Here is a 19,493-nt window from a genome sequence, read left to right as displayed (position 1 = left end):
GGCACTGAGTTTGAAGGTAGGCCTTGAAATACATCCACAGGTACACCTCCAATTGACTCAAATGATGTCAATTAGCCTATCAGAAGCTTCTAAAGGCATGACATAATGTTCTGGAATTCCACTGGAATTGTGATACAGTGAATTATAAGTGAAATAATCTGTCTGTAAACAATTGTTGGAAAAATTACTTATGTCATGCACAAAGTAGATGTCCTAACCAACTTGCCAAAACTATAGTTTGTTAACAAGAAATTTGTGGAGTGAAAAACGAGTTTTAATGACTCCAACCTAAGTGTATGTAAACTTCTGATTGAAAATGTAGAGAATTAGAAAATAGAAAATTAAAGTAACAAATAATAAAAAGTAGCTGTAAAATAACAAACGAGGCTATTTACAGGGGGTACCGGTACACAGTCAATGTGCGGGGGCACCAGTTAGTCGAGGTAATTGAGGTAATATGTACATGTAGGTAGAGTTAAACTGACTATGCATAGATTATAAACAGAGAGTAGCAGCAGTGTAAAAGAGGGGTCTGGGTAACAAACGAATGCTTCTTACAAAAATGAATCACGCTGATGTGTTCTAATAGAACTGAGATGTTTCATCAATATTTAATATACTGAACAAAAATATAAATGAAACATGTATGTTTCATGAGCTGAAATTAAAGATCCCAGAAATGTTCCATACACACAAAAAGCTTATTTCTCTCAAATGTTGTGCACAAATGTCTTTATATCCCTGTTAGTGAGCATTTCTCCTTTGCCAAGATGATCCATCCACCAGACAGGTGTGGCATATCAAGAAGCTGATTAAACAGCATGATCATTACATAGGTGCACCTTGTGCTGGGGACAATAAAAGACCACTCAAACATTTTTAAGGGAGCGTGCAATTGGCATACTGACTGCAGGAATGTCCACCAGAACTGTTGCCAGAAAATATAATGTTCATTTCTCTACCATAAGCCGCCTTCAACGTCATTTTAGAGAATTAACCAAACCAGCCCAGGACCTCCACATCAAATCAAATCAAATGTATTTATATAGCCCTTCTTACATCAGCTGATATCTCATAGTGCTGTACAGAAACCCAGCCTAAAACCCCAAACAGCAAGCAATGCAGGTGTAGAAGCACGGTGGCTAGGAAAAACTCCCTAGAAAGGCCAAAACCTAGGAAGAAACCTAGAGAGGAACCAGGCTATGAGGGGTGGTCAGTCCTCTTCTGGCTGTGCCGGGTGGAGATTATAACAGCACATGGCCAAGATGTTCAAATGTTCATAAATGACCAGCATGGTCAAATAATAATAATCATAGTAGTTGTCGAGGGTGCAACAAGTCAGTAACACAAGAGTAAGTGTCAGTTGGCTTTTTCATAGCCGATCTTTGAGAGTATCTCTACCGCTCCTGCTGTCTCTAGAGAGTTGAAAACAGCAGGTCTGGGACAGGTAGCACGTCCGGTGAACAGGTCAGGGTTCCAGCAGGTCTGGGACAGCAGGTCTGGGACAGGTAGCACGTCCGGTGAACAGGTCAGGGTTCCATTGCTGCAGGCAGAACAGTTGGAACTGGAGCAGCAGCACGGCCAGGTGAACTGGGGACAGCAAGGAGTCATCAAGCCAGGTAGTCCTGAGGCATGGTCCTAGGGCTCAGGTCCTCCGAGAGAGAGAAAGAAAGAAAGAGAGAAAGAGAGAATTAGAGAGAGCATATTTAAATTCACACAGGACACCGGAAAAGACAAGAGAAATACTCCAGATGTGACAGACTGACCCTTGCCCCCCGACACATAAACTACTGCAGCATAAATACTGGAGGCTGAGACAGGAGGGGTCAGGAGACACTGTGGCCCCATCCGATGATACCCCCGGACAGGGCCAAACAGGTAGGCCTCGCTTCTTCACCAGCGAGATCGTCTGAAACAAGCCACCCGGACACCTGGTGAAACTGGGTTTACACAACCAAAGAATTTCTGCACAAACTGTCAGAAACTGTCTCAGTAAAGCTCATCTGCGTGCTCGTTGTCCTCATCAGGGTCTTGACCTGACTGCAGTTCGGCCTCAGTGGGCAAATGCTCATCTTCGATGGCCACTGGCAGGTTGGAGAAGTGTGCTCTTCACGGATGAATCCAGGTTTCAACTGTACCGGCCAGATGGCAGACAGTGTGTATGGCGTCGTGTCGGCGAGCGTTTTGCTGATGTCAACGTTGTGAACAGAGTGCCCCATGGTGGCGGTGGGGTTATGGTAAGGAGAGGCGTAAACTACGGCAACGAACACAACTGCAGTTTATCAATGGCAAAGAGATACCGTGGTGAGATCCTGAGGCCCATTGTCGTGCCATTCATCCGCCACCATCACCTCATGTTTCAGCATGATAATGCACAGCCCCATGTCACAAGGATCTGTACACAATTCCTGGAAGCTGAAAATGTCCCAGTTCTTCCATGGCCTGCATACTTACCAGACATGTCACCCATTGAGCATGTTTGGGATGCTCTGGATCAACGTGCATGACAGCGTGTTCCAGTTCCCACCAATATCCAGACACTTCTCACAGCCATTGAAGAGGAGTGGGACAACGTTCCACAGGCCACAATCAACAGCCTGATCAACTCTATGTGAAGGAGATGTGTTGCGCTGCATCAGGCAAATGGTGGTCACCATTTTTAAGGGATCTGTGACCAACAGATACCTACATATCTGTATTCCCAGTTATGTGAAATCCAAAGATTAATTCATTTCTTTCAATTGACAGATTTCTCTGTAAAATCTTTGAAATTGTTGCATGTTGCGTTTATATTTTTGTTCAGTGTACATATTACATTGTATGTTCTGTTCTCATAGAACTGAGATGTTTCATCAGTATTTAATATGAAGTTTATCTCATCAATACCTCTCAACATTAATATGTCTGTCTGTCTGTCTGTCTGTCTGTCTGTCTGTCTGTCCCCAGATCATGTTCATTAATATGTCTGTCTGTCTGTCTGTCCCCAGATCCTGTTCATTAATATGTCTGTCTGTCTGTCTGTCTGTCCCCAGATCCTGTTCATTTGTCTGTCTGTCTGTCTGTCTGTCTGTCTGTCTGTCTGTCCCCAGATCCTGTTCATTAATCTGTCTGTCTGTCTGTCTGTCTGTCTGTCTGTCTGTCTCTCCCCAGATCCTGTTCATTAAGATGTCTGTCTGTCTGTCTGTCCCCAGATCCTGTTCATTAATATGTCTGTCTGTCTGTCCCCAGATCCTGTTCATTAATATGTCTCTCTGTCTGCCTTCCCTGTGGCTCAGTTGGTAAAGCATGGTGTTTGCAACGCCAGGGTTGTGGGTTCGATTCCCACGGGGGGCCAGCACAGAAAAAAAAATGTATGAAATGTATGTATTCACCACTGTAAGTCGCTCTGGATAAGAGTGTCTGCTAAATGACTAAAATGTAAATGTCTGTCCCCAGATCCTGTTCATTAATATGTCTGTCTGTCCCCAGATCCTGTTCATTAGTCTGTCTGTCTCTCCCCAGATCCTGTTCATTAATATGTCTGTCTTTCCCCACATCCTGTTCATTAATGTCTGTCTGTCTGTCCCCAGATCCTGTTCATTAATACGTCTGTCTGTCCCCAGATCCTGTTCTGTACATTGAACACCCATAAGGTCGACATGGAGAAGCTGCTCGGTGGTCAGATTGGCCTGGAGGACTTTATATTCGCCCACATTAAAGCGATGAAGAAAGAGGCGGAGGTGTTTAAATCAGAGGACGCCCTGGGACTCACCATCACAGATAATGGGGCGGGATACGCCTTCATCAAGGTATGTAGGAGTTCATCTGTTTATACGATCTATCAGTGAATCAATCGAATAGATTGAATCAATGAAATCAATCAATTTATTGAATTGTATCTCATATATATTATACAATGGTTGAATCATTAAAGGGCCAGTGCAGTCAAAAAACTTTAAAGATACAGGGCGAGACCCAGATGCAGACACTGGAGGCAGATGGTTCGAGTCTGATATTTCTTATAAAATAAGGGGCAGGAAAGAGACAGATTGTGGACAGGCAAAAGATCATAACCAGGTCGGAGTCCAGGAAGTACAGAGTGGCAGGCAGGCTCGAGGTCAAGGCAGGTTGAATGATCAGGCAGGCGGGCTCAGTGTCAGGGCAGGCTGAATGGTCAGGCAGGCGGGCTCAGTGTCAAGGCAGGTTGAATGGTCAGGCAGGCGGGCTCAGTGTCAGAACAGGCAAAGGTCAGAACCGGGAGGACTAGAACAACAGAGACTTGGAAAAAGCAGAAGCACGGAAAAACACGCTGATTGACTTGGCATGACAAGACGAACTGGCAACAAACAAACAGAGAACACAGGACTAAATACCCTGGGAATAATGGGGAAAACGGGTGACACCTGGAGGTGAGTGGAGACAATCACAAAGACAGGTGAAACAGATCAGGGCGTGACAAAAACATGATTTTCCTGTATTTTATATACTGTATATTTCCACACTATGAGGTTGAAATAATACTGGGAAATTGTCCCACTCAGAACCTCTCTGCCAATAACAGCTATGTTCCCTTCCCACTCAGAACCTCTCTACCAATAACAGCTAGGTTCCCTTCCCCACTCAGAACCTCTCTGCCAATAACAGCTATGTTCCCTCCCCACTCAGAACCTCTCTGCCAATAACAGTTAGGTTCCCTCCCCTCTCAGAACCTCTCTACCAATAACAGCTAGGTTCCTTCCCCACTCAGAACCTCTCTACCAATAACAGCTAGGTTCCCTCCCCACTCAGAACCTCTCTACCAATAACAGCTAGGTTCCCTCCCCACTCAGAACCTCTCTACCAATAACAGCTAGGTTCCCTCCCCACTCAGACCCTCTCTACCAATAACAGCTAGGTTCCCTCCCCACTCAGACCCTCTCTACCAATAACAGCTAGGTTCCCTCCCCACTCAGACCCTCTCTACCAATAACAGCTAGGTTCCCTCCCCACTCAGACCCTCTCTACCAATAACAGCTAGGTTCCCTCCCCACTCAGACCCTCTCTACCAATAACAGCTAGGTTCCCTCCCCACTCAGACCCTCTCTACCAATAACAGCTAGGTTCCCTCCCCCACTCAGACCACTCCCAGACAGTCCGAGCAAAATTCTTGGTTGAGAAATGATTAATGATTATTGAAGAGATGCAAGTTTAGTTCTCCTTAAGGTCAGAGTTTTCCACCAATGTCTTGCATAGAGAGAGTGAAACCGATTGCTCCAAGACGCCACCTTGTGTTCGTGAAGCGTCATGTCATCATGGCATCTTCAGCGCATTACACACCAGTTATTTACTTTGTGCTTGATAAGGGTTTTGATTAATCAGCGTTTACATTGGACAGATAAGACAGACACCCCCACATCAGACAGACACCCCAACATCAGACAGACACCCCAACATTAGACAGACACCTCACATCAGACAGACACCCCAGATCAGACAGACACCCCACATCAGAATGACACCCCAGATCAGACAGACACCCCACATCAGACAGACACCCCAACATCAGACAGACACCCCAACATCAGACAGACACCCCACATCAGACAGACACCCCAGATCAGACAGACACCCTAGATCAGACAGACACCCCACATCAGACAGACACCCCAACATCAGACAGACACCCCAGATCAGACAGACACCCCAGATCAGACAGACTCCCCAGATCAGACAGACTCCCCAGATCAGACAGACACCCCACATCAGACAGACACCCCACATCAGACAGACACCCCAGGGGACACAAACCTGCTTAGGGACAATGGCTGAGTCCCAAATGACACCCTATTCCCTATGTATGGCACTACATTAGACCAGGGCTATTCCCTATATATGGTACTACATTAGACCAGGGCTATTCCTTATGTAGGGCCCTACATTTCACCAGGGATATTCCTTATGTAGGGCCCTACATTTCACCAGGGCTATTCCTTATGTAGGGCCCTACATTTCACCAGGGCTATTCCTTATGTAGGGCCCTACATTTCACCAGGGCTATTCCCTATGTAGGGCACTACATTTCACCAGGGCTATTCCTTATAATGGGGCCTTACATTTCACCAGGGCTATTCCCTATGTAGGGCCCTACATTTGACCAGGGCCCATAGTAATAGTGGATATTGTGAAGTGGTATGCAGGGAGCTGGTCGATGATGAGGGTTTACTGAGTGTGAAACTCCCTCTCACAATTCAACGGCTCAGACACGAGACGTAAGTGGCAGGGTCTACAGACAATCATGGATTACAAAAAGAAAACCAGCCACGTCGCGGGGCCCGCTACCAAGGACTGTGGGCTCTCCTCCTCCGTGGCCGACGTGATCAAGATATTTAAACGTGTTAACCCTCGCAAGGTTGCCAGCCCAGACGTCATCCCTAGCCGCGTCCTCAGAGCATGCGCAGACCAGCTGGCTGGTGTGTTTACGGACATATTCAATCTCTCCCTATCCCAGTCTGTTGTCTCCACTCGCTTCAAGATGGCCACCATTGTTCCTGTACTCAAGAAAGCTAAGGTAACTGAGCTAAATGACTATCGCCCCGTAGCACTCACTTCTGTCATCATGAAGTGCTTTGAGAGACTAGTCAAGGATCATATCACCTCCACCTTACCTGACACCCTAGACCCACTTCAATTTGCTTACCGCCCCAATAGGTCCACTGATGATGCAATCGCCATCACTCTGCACACTGCCCTATCCCATCTGGACAAGAGGAATACCTATGTAAGAATGCACCTCTGGCCTGCTCGCCTCCCTACCTCTGAGGAAGCACAGTTCCCGCTCAGCCCAGTCAAAACTGTTCGCTGCTCTGGCACCCCAATGGTGGAACAAGCTCCCTCACGACGCCAGGACAGCGGAGTCAATCACCACCTTCCGGAGACACCTGAAAACCCACCTCTTTAAGGAATACCTGGGATAGGATAAAGTAATCCTTCTAACCCCCCCTTAAAATATTTAGATGCACTATTGTAAAGTGGTTGTTCCACTGGATATTATAAGGTGAATGCACCAATTTGTAAGTCGCTCTGGATAAGAGCGTCAGCTAAATGACTTAAATGTAAATGTAAATGTAATGCTGTTCATTGACTACAGCTCAGCATTCAACACCATAGTACCCTCCAAACTCGTCATTAAGCTGGAGGCCCTGGGTCTGAACCCCGCCCTGTGCAACTGGGTCCTGGACTTCCTGACGGCTGCCCCCAGGTGGTGAAGGTAGGAAACAACACCTCCACTTCGCTGATCCTCAACACAGGGGCCCCACAAGGGTGCGTGCTCAGCCCTCTCCTGTACTCTGTTCATCCATGACTGCCTGGCCACGCACGCCTCCAACTCAATCATTAAGTTTGCAGACGACACAACAGTAGTGGGCTTGATTACCAACAATGACGAGACGGCCTTCAGGGAGGAGGTGAGGGCCCTTGCGGACTGGTGCCAGGAAAACAACCTCTCACTCAACATCAACAAAATGAAGGAGCTGATCGTGGACTTCAGGAAACAGCAGAGGGAGCACCCCTCTATCCACATCGACGGGACAGTAGTGGAGAAGGTGGAAGGTTTTAAGTTCCTCGGCGTACACATCACGGACAAACTGAAATGGTCCACCCACACAGACAGTTTGGTGAAGAAGGCGCAACAGCGCCTCTTCAACCTCAGAAGACTGAAGAAATTTGGCATGGACACTTAAGACCCTCACAAACTTTTACAGATGCATCATCGAGAGCATCCTGTCGTGCTGTATCACCGCCTGGTACGGAAACTGCACCGCTCGCAAACCACAGGGCTCTCCAGAGGGTGGTGAGGTCTGCCCAACGCATCACCGGGGACAAACTGCCTACAATCCAGGACACCTACAGCACCCGATGTCACAGGAAGGCTGAAAAGATAATCAAGGACATCAACCACCCGAGCCACTGCCTGTTCACCCCGAGTTGGGACCGAGAAACTGAAAAAAGCTTCTATCTCAAGGCCATCAGACTGTTAAATAGCCATCACTAGCCGGCCTCCATCCAGTTACTCAACCCTGCACCTTAGAGGCTGCTGCCCTATATACATAGACATGGAATCACTGGCCGCTTTAATAATGTTTACATACTGCTTTACTCATCTCATATGTATATACTGTATTCTATTCTACTGTATTTTAGTCAACGCCACTCTGATATTGCTCATCCGTATATTAATATATTTCTTAATTCCATTTTGTAGAATCAGCCTGTATTAGATGGATAATTCATATTCACACAACAACCAAAACCCATCCAGCACAGAACAGATGCTCCTAAAATTAGGAGATAAATCTGCATTGCAAATATCTGTTCTTTATTTAAACTCTATGAAGCCTCTAATTATCAAAGAGAAGCCTTTCAACTTGTCCTTTATAGGACGTTTCTTGTAGACAGTTTTTTTTTTTACTCATCTTTTTTCGGGATCACCTGTAAAGGATAAATCACACAACGCACTGTAGCATCATTCATTTGTTGTAACTGATTGTAGATTGAACTTAAAACATATTTAAGAAGTCGTTTTTGTCTGAAATTAAAGAAGGCAAAAAGTTGTGATTGTAACTGACAATTAACCTGTAAATCTATGTCGTATGTTTGAATTGTTTACGTGTTCGTTATGCGGGAGAAATGATAAGACAAGCGGAACAACGTGGCTGAGAACTGTTGTAACGGGGATCATTATCGTAGTAACACCTTTTGGAGTGAAGGACAAACTGCGCTGTGTTAGTTTAGTTTTCATGTCTTCGGGTGTAGTTCGTAAAAGTTGAAGTGTGTATGTTAGGATGGTAACGTTATAATAATTAAGGGTGAAGTGTGTATGTTAGGATGGTAACGTTATAATAATTAAGGGTGTAGCGTGTATGTTAGGATGGTAACGTTATAATAATTAAGGGTGTAGCGTGTATGTTAGGATGGTAACGTTATAATAATTAAGGGTGAAGTGTGTATGTTAGGATGGTAACGTTATAATAATTAAGGGTGAAGTGTGTATGTTAGGATGGTAACGTTATAATAATTAAGGGTGAAGTGTGTATGTTAGGATGGTAACGTTATAATAATTAAGGGTGAAGTGTGTATGTTAGGATGGTAACGTTATAATAATTAAGGGTGAAGTGTGAATTCATGCCAGGAATAATAAGTGTGAAGTTTGATTTCCTCCCTTCTGTAATAAGCAGCCAATGAGGTATTTTTCCTTTATTCATGTGTTTAATCTGATACTTTTATAGCTCCAGCTAAACTGTGTATGTATGTAAGCACTTCAGAGTTATACCAAGCTAATAAGTCACTCATAAGACAAGAAGGTTGTAAGAGTGTGCTTAACTGTATTTTCATTTACTTTATAGTTCTCACAGAAGGTGATAATTTTGACTAAAACTACAGAATAAAGCCACCAGTTAAAATCAAGGAACGGTTGCGCTCGTGGTTACTGGAGGGAGCTACAGGGATAATGTCAACATTTAGCTCACTCTCTCTCTCTCTCTCTCTCTCTCTCTCTCTCTCTGTCTCTCTCTGTCTCTGTCTCTCTCTCTGTCTGTCTGTCTGTCTGTCTGTCTGTCTGTCTGTCTGTCTGTCTCGTCTCTCTCTCTGTCTGTCTCTGTCTGTCTGTCTCTCTTTCTGTCTCTGTCTGTCTCTCTCTCTTTCTGTCTCTCTCTCTTTCTGTCTCTCTCTGTCTCTGTCTCTCTCTCTGTCTGTCTCTCTCTCTCTGTCTCTCTCTGTCTCTGTCTCTCTCTCTGTCTGTCTGTCTGTCTGTCTGTCTGTCTGTCTGTCTGTCTGTCTGTCTGTCTGTCTGTCTGTCTGTCTGTCTGTCTCTCTCTCTGTCTGTCTGTCTGTCTGTCTGTCTGTCTGTCTGTCTGTCTGTCTGTCTGTCTGTCTGTCTGTCTGTCTGTCTCTCTGTCTGTCTGTCTGTCTGTCTGTCTGTCTGTCTGTCTGTCTGTCTGTCTGTCTGTCTGTCTGTCTGTCTGTCTGTCTCTCTTCCACTGTCTCTCTCTCTCCATCTCTTCCTCTGTCTCTCTCTCTCCATCTCTCTTTATCCCTCTGTCTCACTCTCTTTCTCTATCTCTCCCCTCTCTCAATTCAATAGACTTTATTGACATGGCAAGTTAAATGACTTACATTGTCAAAGTATACATTTAACAAAAATGGTGGGACCAACAACAATAATAATAATAGTATTGGAAATGGGATTACCATGACAACAATATTAATGAGAATGATACATACATTAAATCAATAGTAGTAGACCAGTCTCAACATGACTGAGAAGACACATGATGTGGTATGAAAGACAACACAAACAAAAAAACATGACATTATACTTTTCAGTGGCTGTCCCTCAGGTTGTGGCAGGAGGACATATACAGTGGGGGAAAAAAGTATTTGATCCCCTGCTGATTTTGTATGTTTGCCCACTGATAAAGAAAGGATCAGTATGTAATTTTAATGGTAGGTTTATTTGAACAGTGAGAGACAGAATAACAACAAAAATATCCAGAAAAACGCATGTCAAAAATGTTATAAATTGATTTGCATTTTAATGAGGGAAATAAGTATTTGACCCCCTCTCAATCAGAAAGATTTCTGGCTCCCAGGTGTCTTTTATACAGGTAACGAGCTGAGATTAGGAGCACACTCTTAAAGGGAGTGCTCCTAATCTCAGCTTGTTACCTGTATAAAAGACACCTGTCCACAGAAGCAATCAATCAATCAGATTCCAAACTCTCCACCATGGCCAAGACCAAAGAGCTCTCCAAGGATGTCAGGGTCAAGATTGTAGACCTACACAAGGCTGGAATGGGCTACAAGACCATCGCCAAGCAGCTTGGTGAGAAGGTGACAACAGTTGGTGCGATAATTCGCAAACGGAAGAAACACAAAATAACTGTCAATATCCCTCGGCCTGGGGCTCCATGCAAGATCTCACCTCGTGGAGTTGCAATGATCATGAGAACGGTGAAGAATCAGCCCAGAACTACACGGGAGGATCTTGTCAATGATCTCAATGCAGCTAGGACCATAGTCACCAAGAAAACAATTGGTACCACACTACGCCGTGAAGGACTGAAATCCTGCAGCGCCCGCAAGGTCCCCCTGCTCAAGAATACATATACATGCCCGTCTGAAGTCTGCCAATGAACATCTGAATGATTCAGAGGACAACTGGTGAAAGTGTTGTGGTCAGATTAGAGCAAAATGGAGCTCTTTGGCATCAACTCAACTCGCCGTGTTTGGAGGAGGAGGAATGCTGCCTATGACCCCAAGAACACCATCTCCACCGTCAAACATGGAGGTGGAAACATTATGCTTTGGGGGTGTTTTTCTGCTAAGGGGACAGGACAACTTCACCGCATCATTTGACAGGGCCATGTACTGTCAAATCCTGGGTGAGAACCTCCTTCCCTCAGCCAGGGCATTGAAAATGGGTCGTGGATGGGTATTCCAGCATGACAATGACCCAAAACACACGGCCAAGGCAACAAAGGAGTAGCTCAAGAAGAAGCACATTAAGGTCCTGGAGTGGCCTAGCCAGTCTCCAGACCTTAATCCCATAGAAAATCTGTGGAGGGAGCTGAAGGTTCGAGTTGCCAAATGTCAGCCTCAACCTTAATGATTTGGAGAAGATCTGCAACGAGGAGTGGGACAAAATCCCTCCTGAGATGTGTGCAAACCTGGTGGCCAACTACAAGAAACGTCTGACCTCTGTTATTGTCAACAAGGGTTTTGCCACCAAGTACTAAGTCATGTTTTGCAGAGGGGTCAAACACTTATTTCCCTCATTAAAATGCAAATCATTTTATAAAATTTTTCTGTATTTTTTTGTTGTTATTCTGTCTCTCATTGTTCAAATAAACCTACCATTAAAATTATAGACTGATCATTTCTTTGTAAGTGGGCAAACGTACAAAATCAGCAGGGGATCAAATACTTTTTTCCCTCACTGTATTTGGCTGCCAAAACACATTTTCACCCAAATAAATATGAGATTTTTTCTTCATCTTTTATAGTTTCAAATTCTTTGTAATGAATTATAATTTTGGGAAAGAAATATTCTCTTAGGTCTGAGTATTTGTCACAGTGTAATAGGAAATGCAGCCTGTCCTCTCTGGGCAGCCAGACTGTCCTCTCTGGGCAGCCAGACTGTCCTCTCTGGGCAGCCAGGTTTGTCTGTGATGACCGGTCTCTATAGCCAGGTTTTCCTCTCTGTGCAGCCAGGTATGTCTGTGATGACCGGTCTCTATAGCCAGACTGTCCTCTCTGGGCAGCCAGGTTTGTCTGTGACGACCGGTCTCTATAGCCAGACTGTCTTCTCTGGGCAGCCAGACTGTCCTCTCTGGGCAGCCAGGTTTGTCTGTGACGACCTGTCTCTATAGCCAGACTGTCCTCTCTGGGCAGCCAGGTTTGTCTGTGACGACCGGTCTCTATAGCCAGACTGTCCTCTCTGGGCAGCCAGGTTTATCTGTGATGACCGGTCTCTATAGCCAGACTGTCCTCTCTGGGCAGCCAGGTTTATCTGTGATGACCGGTCTCTATAGCCAGACTGTCCTCACTGGGCAGCCAGGTTTGTCTGTGACGACTGGTCTCTATAGCCAGACTGTCCTCTCTGGGCAGCCAGGTTTGTCTGTGACGACCGGTCTCTATAGCCAGACTGTCCTCTCTGGGCAGCCAGGTTTGCCTGTGACGACCGGTCTCTATAGCCAGACTGTGCTCACTGAGTCTGTACCTAGTCAGTGTTTTCCTCAGTTTTCTATCAGTCACAGTGCTCAGATGGTCTGCTAACATGTACTGTCTGTTTAGAGACAAATAGCATTGAAGTTTACTTAGATTTTTTGTGGTGTCTTTCCAATAGATTTATATATTTTTATTTTTGCTTTGTGATGATTTGGTTGGGCCAGATGTTCTGAGTGCTGTCCTGAGGCTCTATGGGGTTGGTTTGGGTTAGTGAACTGAGCCTCAGAACCAGCTGGCTGAGGGGGACTCTTCTCTTGTTTCATCTCTTGACATTGAAGGGCTGTGTGATAAAATGTCTTAGGGTCACTTGTTTTTAGATGTGTCTCTCTCTCTCTCTCTCTCTCTCCCCCGGTCCCTCCAACAGCGTATCAAGGAGGGCAGTGTGGCGGACAAGGTGAAGGTGATCTCTGTAGGAGATCACATAGAATGCATCAACGGGAAGAACATTGTGGGATCCCGTCACTACGAGGTGGCTCGCATGCTGAAGGAACTACCTAAGCAGCAGAAGTTCACCCTCATACTGGTGGAGCCCATGAAGGCCTTCGGTGAGTGGACAGCTGGGGACTAGTGTAGGATTTAACATTTTGTAGAGACCAAGGTCTTCTGTGAGGGTATGGGACAAGGGTAGAGGTCTCCAACTCTGTAGGGAGCTGTAGGGTGTGCAGGCCCAGCACTAACACAACTGATTGTAGTCCAGACTACCTGTAGTTATCACACAGAGTTTGACGTGATTGTAGTCCAGACTACCTGTAGTTATCACACAGAGTTTGACGTGATTGTAGTCCAGACTACCTGTAGTTATCACACAGAACTTGACGTGATTGTAGTCCAGACTACCTGTAGTTATCACACAGAGCTTGACGTGATTGTAGTCCAGACTACCTGTAGTTATCACACAGAGCTTGACGTGATTGTAGTCCAGACTACCTGTAGTTATCACACAGAGCTTGACGTGATTGTAGTCCAGACTACCTGTAGTTATCACACAGAGCTTGACGTGATTGTAGTCCAGACTACCTGTAGTTATCACACAGAGCTTGACGTGATTGTAGTCCAGACTACCTGTAGTTATCACACAGAGCTTGACGTAATTGTAGTCCAGACTACCTGTAGTTATCACACAGAGCTTGACGTGATTGTAGTCCAGACTACCTGTAGTTATCACACAGAGCTTGACGTGATTGTAGTCCAGACTACCTGTAGTTATCACACAGAGCTTGACGTGATTGTAGTCCAGACTACCTGTAGTTATCACACAGAGCTTGACGTGATTGTAGTCCAGACTACCTGTAGTTATCACACAGAGCTTGACGTGATTGTAGTCCAGACTACCTGTAGTTATCACACAGAGCTTGACGTGATTGTAGTCCAGACTACCTGTAGTTATCACACAGAGCTTGACGTGATTGTAGTCCAGACTACCTGTAGTTATCACACAGAGCTTGAAGTGATTGTAGTCCAGACTACCTGTAGTTATCACACAGAGCTTGACGTAATTGTAGTCCAGACTACCTGTAGTTATCACACAGAGCTTGACGTGATTGTAGTCCAGACTACCTGTAGTTATCACACAGAGCTTGACGTAATTGTAGTCCAGACTACCTGTAGTTATCACACAGAGCTTGACGTGATTGTAGTCCAGACTACCTGTAGTTATCACACAGAGCTTGACGTGATTGTAGTCCAGACTACCTGTAGTTATCACACAGAGCTTGACGTGATTGTAGTCCAGACTACCTGTAGTTATCACACAGAGCTTGACGTGATTGTAGTCCAGACTACCTGTAGTTATCACACAGAGCTTGACGTGATTGTAGTCCAGATTACCTGTAGTTATCACACAGAGCTTGACGTGATTGTAGTCCAGACTACCTGTAGTTATCACACAGAGCTTGACGTGATTGTAGTCGAGACTACCTGTAGTTATCACACAGAGCTTGATGTAATTCTAGATGCTTTGTCACATATATATACCAGCCCACTTGTAAAAACACATTTGTATGTCAGAGACGCATTAGCCACATTTGAAAGCATTATCTCTGAACCGTTTACGTGAAGTGTATTTATGGTGCTGAACAGAGATGCTGGAGCCGAGGTCGAAGGGAGCCAAGCCGGACAGTGACAATAAGATGGGGACAGGGAGAGGGACTCTGAGACTGCGCTCCAGGGGCCCTGCTACCGTAGAGGAAGTGGTGAGTGTATTCATGTCCCCTTACACCCCTCCCAATACCACCCTTGGGGGTTCCCGCTGATGTTGGGCTAAGCAGGGGTTTGGAAAAAGTGATGTAATCATTTGTATCATTATCTATTACTATACAGTGTATTATATGTTACTATACATTATCTATTACTGTACAGTGTATTATCTATTACTATACAGTGTATTATCTGTTACTATACAGTGTATTATCTGTTACTATACAGTGTATTATCTATTACTATACAGTGTATTATCTGTTACTATACAGTGTATTATCTGTTACTATACAGTGTATTATATATTACTATACAGTGTATTATCTGTTACTATACATGATCTATTACTGTACAGTGTATTATCTATTACTATACAGTGTATTATCTGTTACTATACAGTGTATTATCTGTTACTATACATTATCTATTACTATACAGTGTAATATCTATTACTATACAGTGTATTATCTGTTATTATACAGTGTATTATCTATTACTATACAGTGTATTATCTGTTACTATACAGTGTATTATATATTACTATACAGTGTATTATCTGTTACTATACATTATCTATTACTATACAGGGTATTATCTGTTACTATACAGTGTATTATCTATTACTATACGGTGTATTATCTGTTACTATACAGTGTATTATCTGTTACTATACAGTGTATTATCTGTTACTATACAGTGTATTATCTATTACTATACAGTGTATTATCTGTTACTGTACAGTGTATTATCTGTTACTATACATTATCTATTACTAAACAGTGTATTATCTATTACTATACAGTGTATTATTTGTTACTATACAGTGTATTATCTATTACTATACAGTGTATTATCTGTTACTATGCAGTGTATTATCTGTTACTATACAGTGTATTATCTATTACTATACAGTGTATTATCTGTTACTATACAGTGTATTATCTGTTACTATACAGTGTATGATCTGTTACTATACAGTGTATTATCTATTACTATACAGTGTATTATCTGTTACTGTACAGTGTAATATCTGTTACTGTACAGTGTATTATCTGTTACTATACAGTGTATTATCTATTACTATACAGTGTATTATCTGTTACTGTACATTTTCTGTTACTATACCGTGTATTATCTATTACTACACAGTGTATTATCTGTTACTATACAGTGTATAATCTATTACTATACAGTGTATTATCTGTTGCTATACAGTGTATTATCTATTACTATACAGTGTATTATCTGTTACTATACATGATCTATTACTGTACAGTGTATTATCTATTACTATACAGTGTATTATCTTTTACTATACAGTGTTATATCTGTTACTATACAGTGTATTATCTGTTAATGTACATGATCTGTTACTATACAGTGTATTATCTATTACTATACAGTGTATTATCTATCAGATGCACTATTGTAAAGTGGTTGTTCCACTGGATATTATAAGGTGAATGCACCAATTTGTAAGTCGCTCTGGATAAGAGCGTCTGCTAAATGACTTAAATGTTAAATGTTAAATGTTATCTGTTACTGTACATTATCTGTTACTATACAGTGTATTATCTGTTACTATACATTATCTATTACTATACAGTGTATTATGTATTACTATACAGTGTATTATCTGTTACTATACAGTGTATTATCTGTTACTATACAGTGTATTATCTGTTACTGTACAGTGTATTATCTGTTACTGTTCAGTGTATTATATATTACTATACAGTGTATTATCTGTTACTGTAGATTGTCTATTACTATAGCGTGTATTATCTGTTACTATACAGTGTATTATATATTACTATACAGTGTATTATCTGTTACTGTACATTGTCTATTACTATACAGTGTATTATCTGTTACTGTAGATTGTCTATTACTATACAGTGTATTATCTTTTACTATACAGTGTATTATCTATTACTATACAGTGTATTATCTGTTACTGTTCAGTGTATTATCTGTTACTATACAGTGTATTATCTATTACTATACAGTGTATTATCTGTTACTGTACATTATCTATTACTATACAGTGTATTATCTATTACTACACAGTGTATTATCTGTTACTGTACATTGTCTATTACTATACAGTGTATTATCTATTACTATACAGTGTATTATCTGTTACTATACAGTGTATTATCTATTACTATTATCTGTTACTGTACAGTTTATTATCAATTACTATACAGTGTATTATCTATTACTATACAGTGTATTATATATTACTATACAGTGTATTATCTGTTACTATACAGTGTATTATCTGTTACTCTACAGTGTATTATATATTACTATACAGTGTATTATCTGTTACTGTAAATTGTCTATTACTATAGCGTGTATTATCTGTTACTATACAGTGTATTATCTGTTACTCTACAGTGTATTATCTGTTACTGTACAGTGTATTATCTATTACTATACAGTGTATTATCTGTTACTGTATATTATCTATTACTATACAGTGTATTATCTATTACTACAGTGTATTATCTGTTACTGTTCATTGTCTATTACTATACAGTGTATTATCTATTACTATGCAGTGTATTATCTATTACTATACAGTGTATTATCTATTACAATACAGTGTATTATCTGTTACTATACAGTGTATTTTCTGTTACTATACAGTGTATTATATATTACTATACAGTGTATTATCTGTTACTGTACATTGGCTATTACTATACAGTGTATTATCTGTTACTGTACATTGTCTATTACTATAGAGTGTATTATCTGTTACTGTACATTGTCTATAACTATACAGTGTATTATCTATTACTATACAGTGTATTATCTATTACTATACAGTGTATTATCTGTTACTATACAGTGTATTATCTGTTACTGTACAGTGTATTATATATTACTATACAGTGTATTATCTGTTACTGTACATTGTCTATTACTATACAGTGTATTATGTGTTACTATACATTATCTATTACTGTACAGTGTATTATCTATTACTATACAGTGTATTATCTATTACTATACAGTGTATTATCTGTTACTATACCGTGTATTATCTGTTACTGTACATTATCTGTTACTATACAGTGTATTATCTGTTACTATACATTATCTATTACTGTACAGTGTATTATCTATTACTATACAGTGTATTATCTGTTACTATACAGTGTATTATCTATTACTATACAGTGTATTATCTGTTACTATACAGTGTATTATCTATTACTATACAGTGTATTATCTGTTACTATACATTATCTATTACTGTACAGTGTATTATCTATTACTATACAGTGTATTATCTGTTACTATACAGTGTATTATCTGTTACTATACAGTGTATTATCTGTTACTATACAGTGTATTATCTATTACTATACAGTGTTTTATCTGTTACTATACAGTGTATTATCGGTTACTATACAGTGTATTATCTGTTACTATACAGTGTATTATCTATTACTATACAGTGTATTATCTATTACTATACAGTGTATTATCTGTTACTGTACAGTGTATTATCTGTTACTATACATTATCTATTACTATACAGTGTATTATCTGTTACTATACAGTGTATTATATATTACTATACAGTGTATTATCTGTTACTATACATTATCTATTACTATACAGGGTATTATCTGTTACTATACAGTGTATTATCTATTACTATACGGTGTATTATCTGTTACTATACAGTGTATTATCTGTTACTATACAGTGTATTATCTGTTACTATACAGTGTATTATCTATTACTATACAGTGTATTATCTGTTACTGTACAGTGTATTATCTGTTACTATACATTATCTATTACTAAACAGTGTATTATCTATTACTATACAGTGTATTATTTGTTACTATACAGTGTATTATCTATTACTATACAGTGTATTATCTGTTACTATGCAGTGTATTATCTGTTACTATACAGTGTATTATCTATTACTATACAGTGTATTATCTGTTACTATACAGTGTATTATCTGTTACTATACAGTGTATGATCTGTTACTATACAGTGTATTATCTATTACTATACAGTGTATTATCTGTTACTGTACAGTGTAATATCTGTTACTGTACAGTGTATTATCTGTTACTATACAGTGTATTATCTATTACTATACAGTGTATTATCTGTTACTGTACATTTTCTGTTACTATACCGTGTATTATCTATTACTACACAGTGTATTATCTGTTACTATACAGTGTATAATCTATTACTATACAGTGTATTATCTGTTGCTATACAGTGTATTATCTATTACTATACAGTGTATTATCTGTTACTATACATGATCTATTACTGTACAGTGTATTATCTATTACTATACAGTGTATTATCTTTTACTATACAGTGTTATATCTGTTACTATACAGTGTATTATCTGTTAATGTACATGATCTGTTACTATACAGTGTATTATCTATTACTATACAGTGTATTATCTATCAGATGCACTATTGTAAAGTGGTTGTTCCACTGGATATTATAAGGTGAATGCACCAATTTGTAAGTCGCTCTGGATAAGAGCGTCTGCT

General features: G+C 41.1%; 1 protein-coding gene across 1 annotated transcript in view; it reads left to right on the top strand.

Moving 5' to 3' along the window:
• The window catches only part of LOC106569591 (PDZ domain-containing protein GIPC1), a 71,351-nt gene that overhangs the window by 26,802 nt on the left and 25,056 nt on the right, over window positions 1-19,493 (top strand). The window contains exons 2-4 of the mRNA XM_082961039.1: window positions 3,603-3,788; window positions 13,106-13,286; window positions 14,821-14,933. Coding sequence (XP_082817165.1) covers window positions 3,603-3,788; window positions 13,106-13,286; window positions 14,821-14,933 — 480 coding nt within the window. The remainder of the gene's footprint in view (window positions 1-3,602; window positions 3,789-13,105; window positions 13,287-14,820; window positions 14,934-19,493) is intronic.

This window comes from Salmo salar, chromosome 14 (genome assembly GCF_965601325.2).
Source record: "Salmo salar chromosome 14, fSalSal1, whole genome shotgun sequence".
NCBI classification, from domain to species: domain Eukaryota; kingdom Metazoa; phylum Chordata; class Actinopteri; order Salmoniformes; family Salmonidae; genus Salmo; species Salmo salar.
The sequence above is the reverse complement of the archived record's forward strand: the minus strand, read 5'-3'. Positions and strand labels throughout refer to the sequence as shown.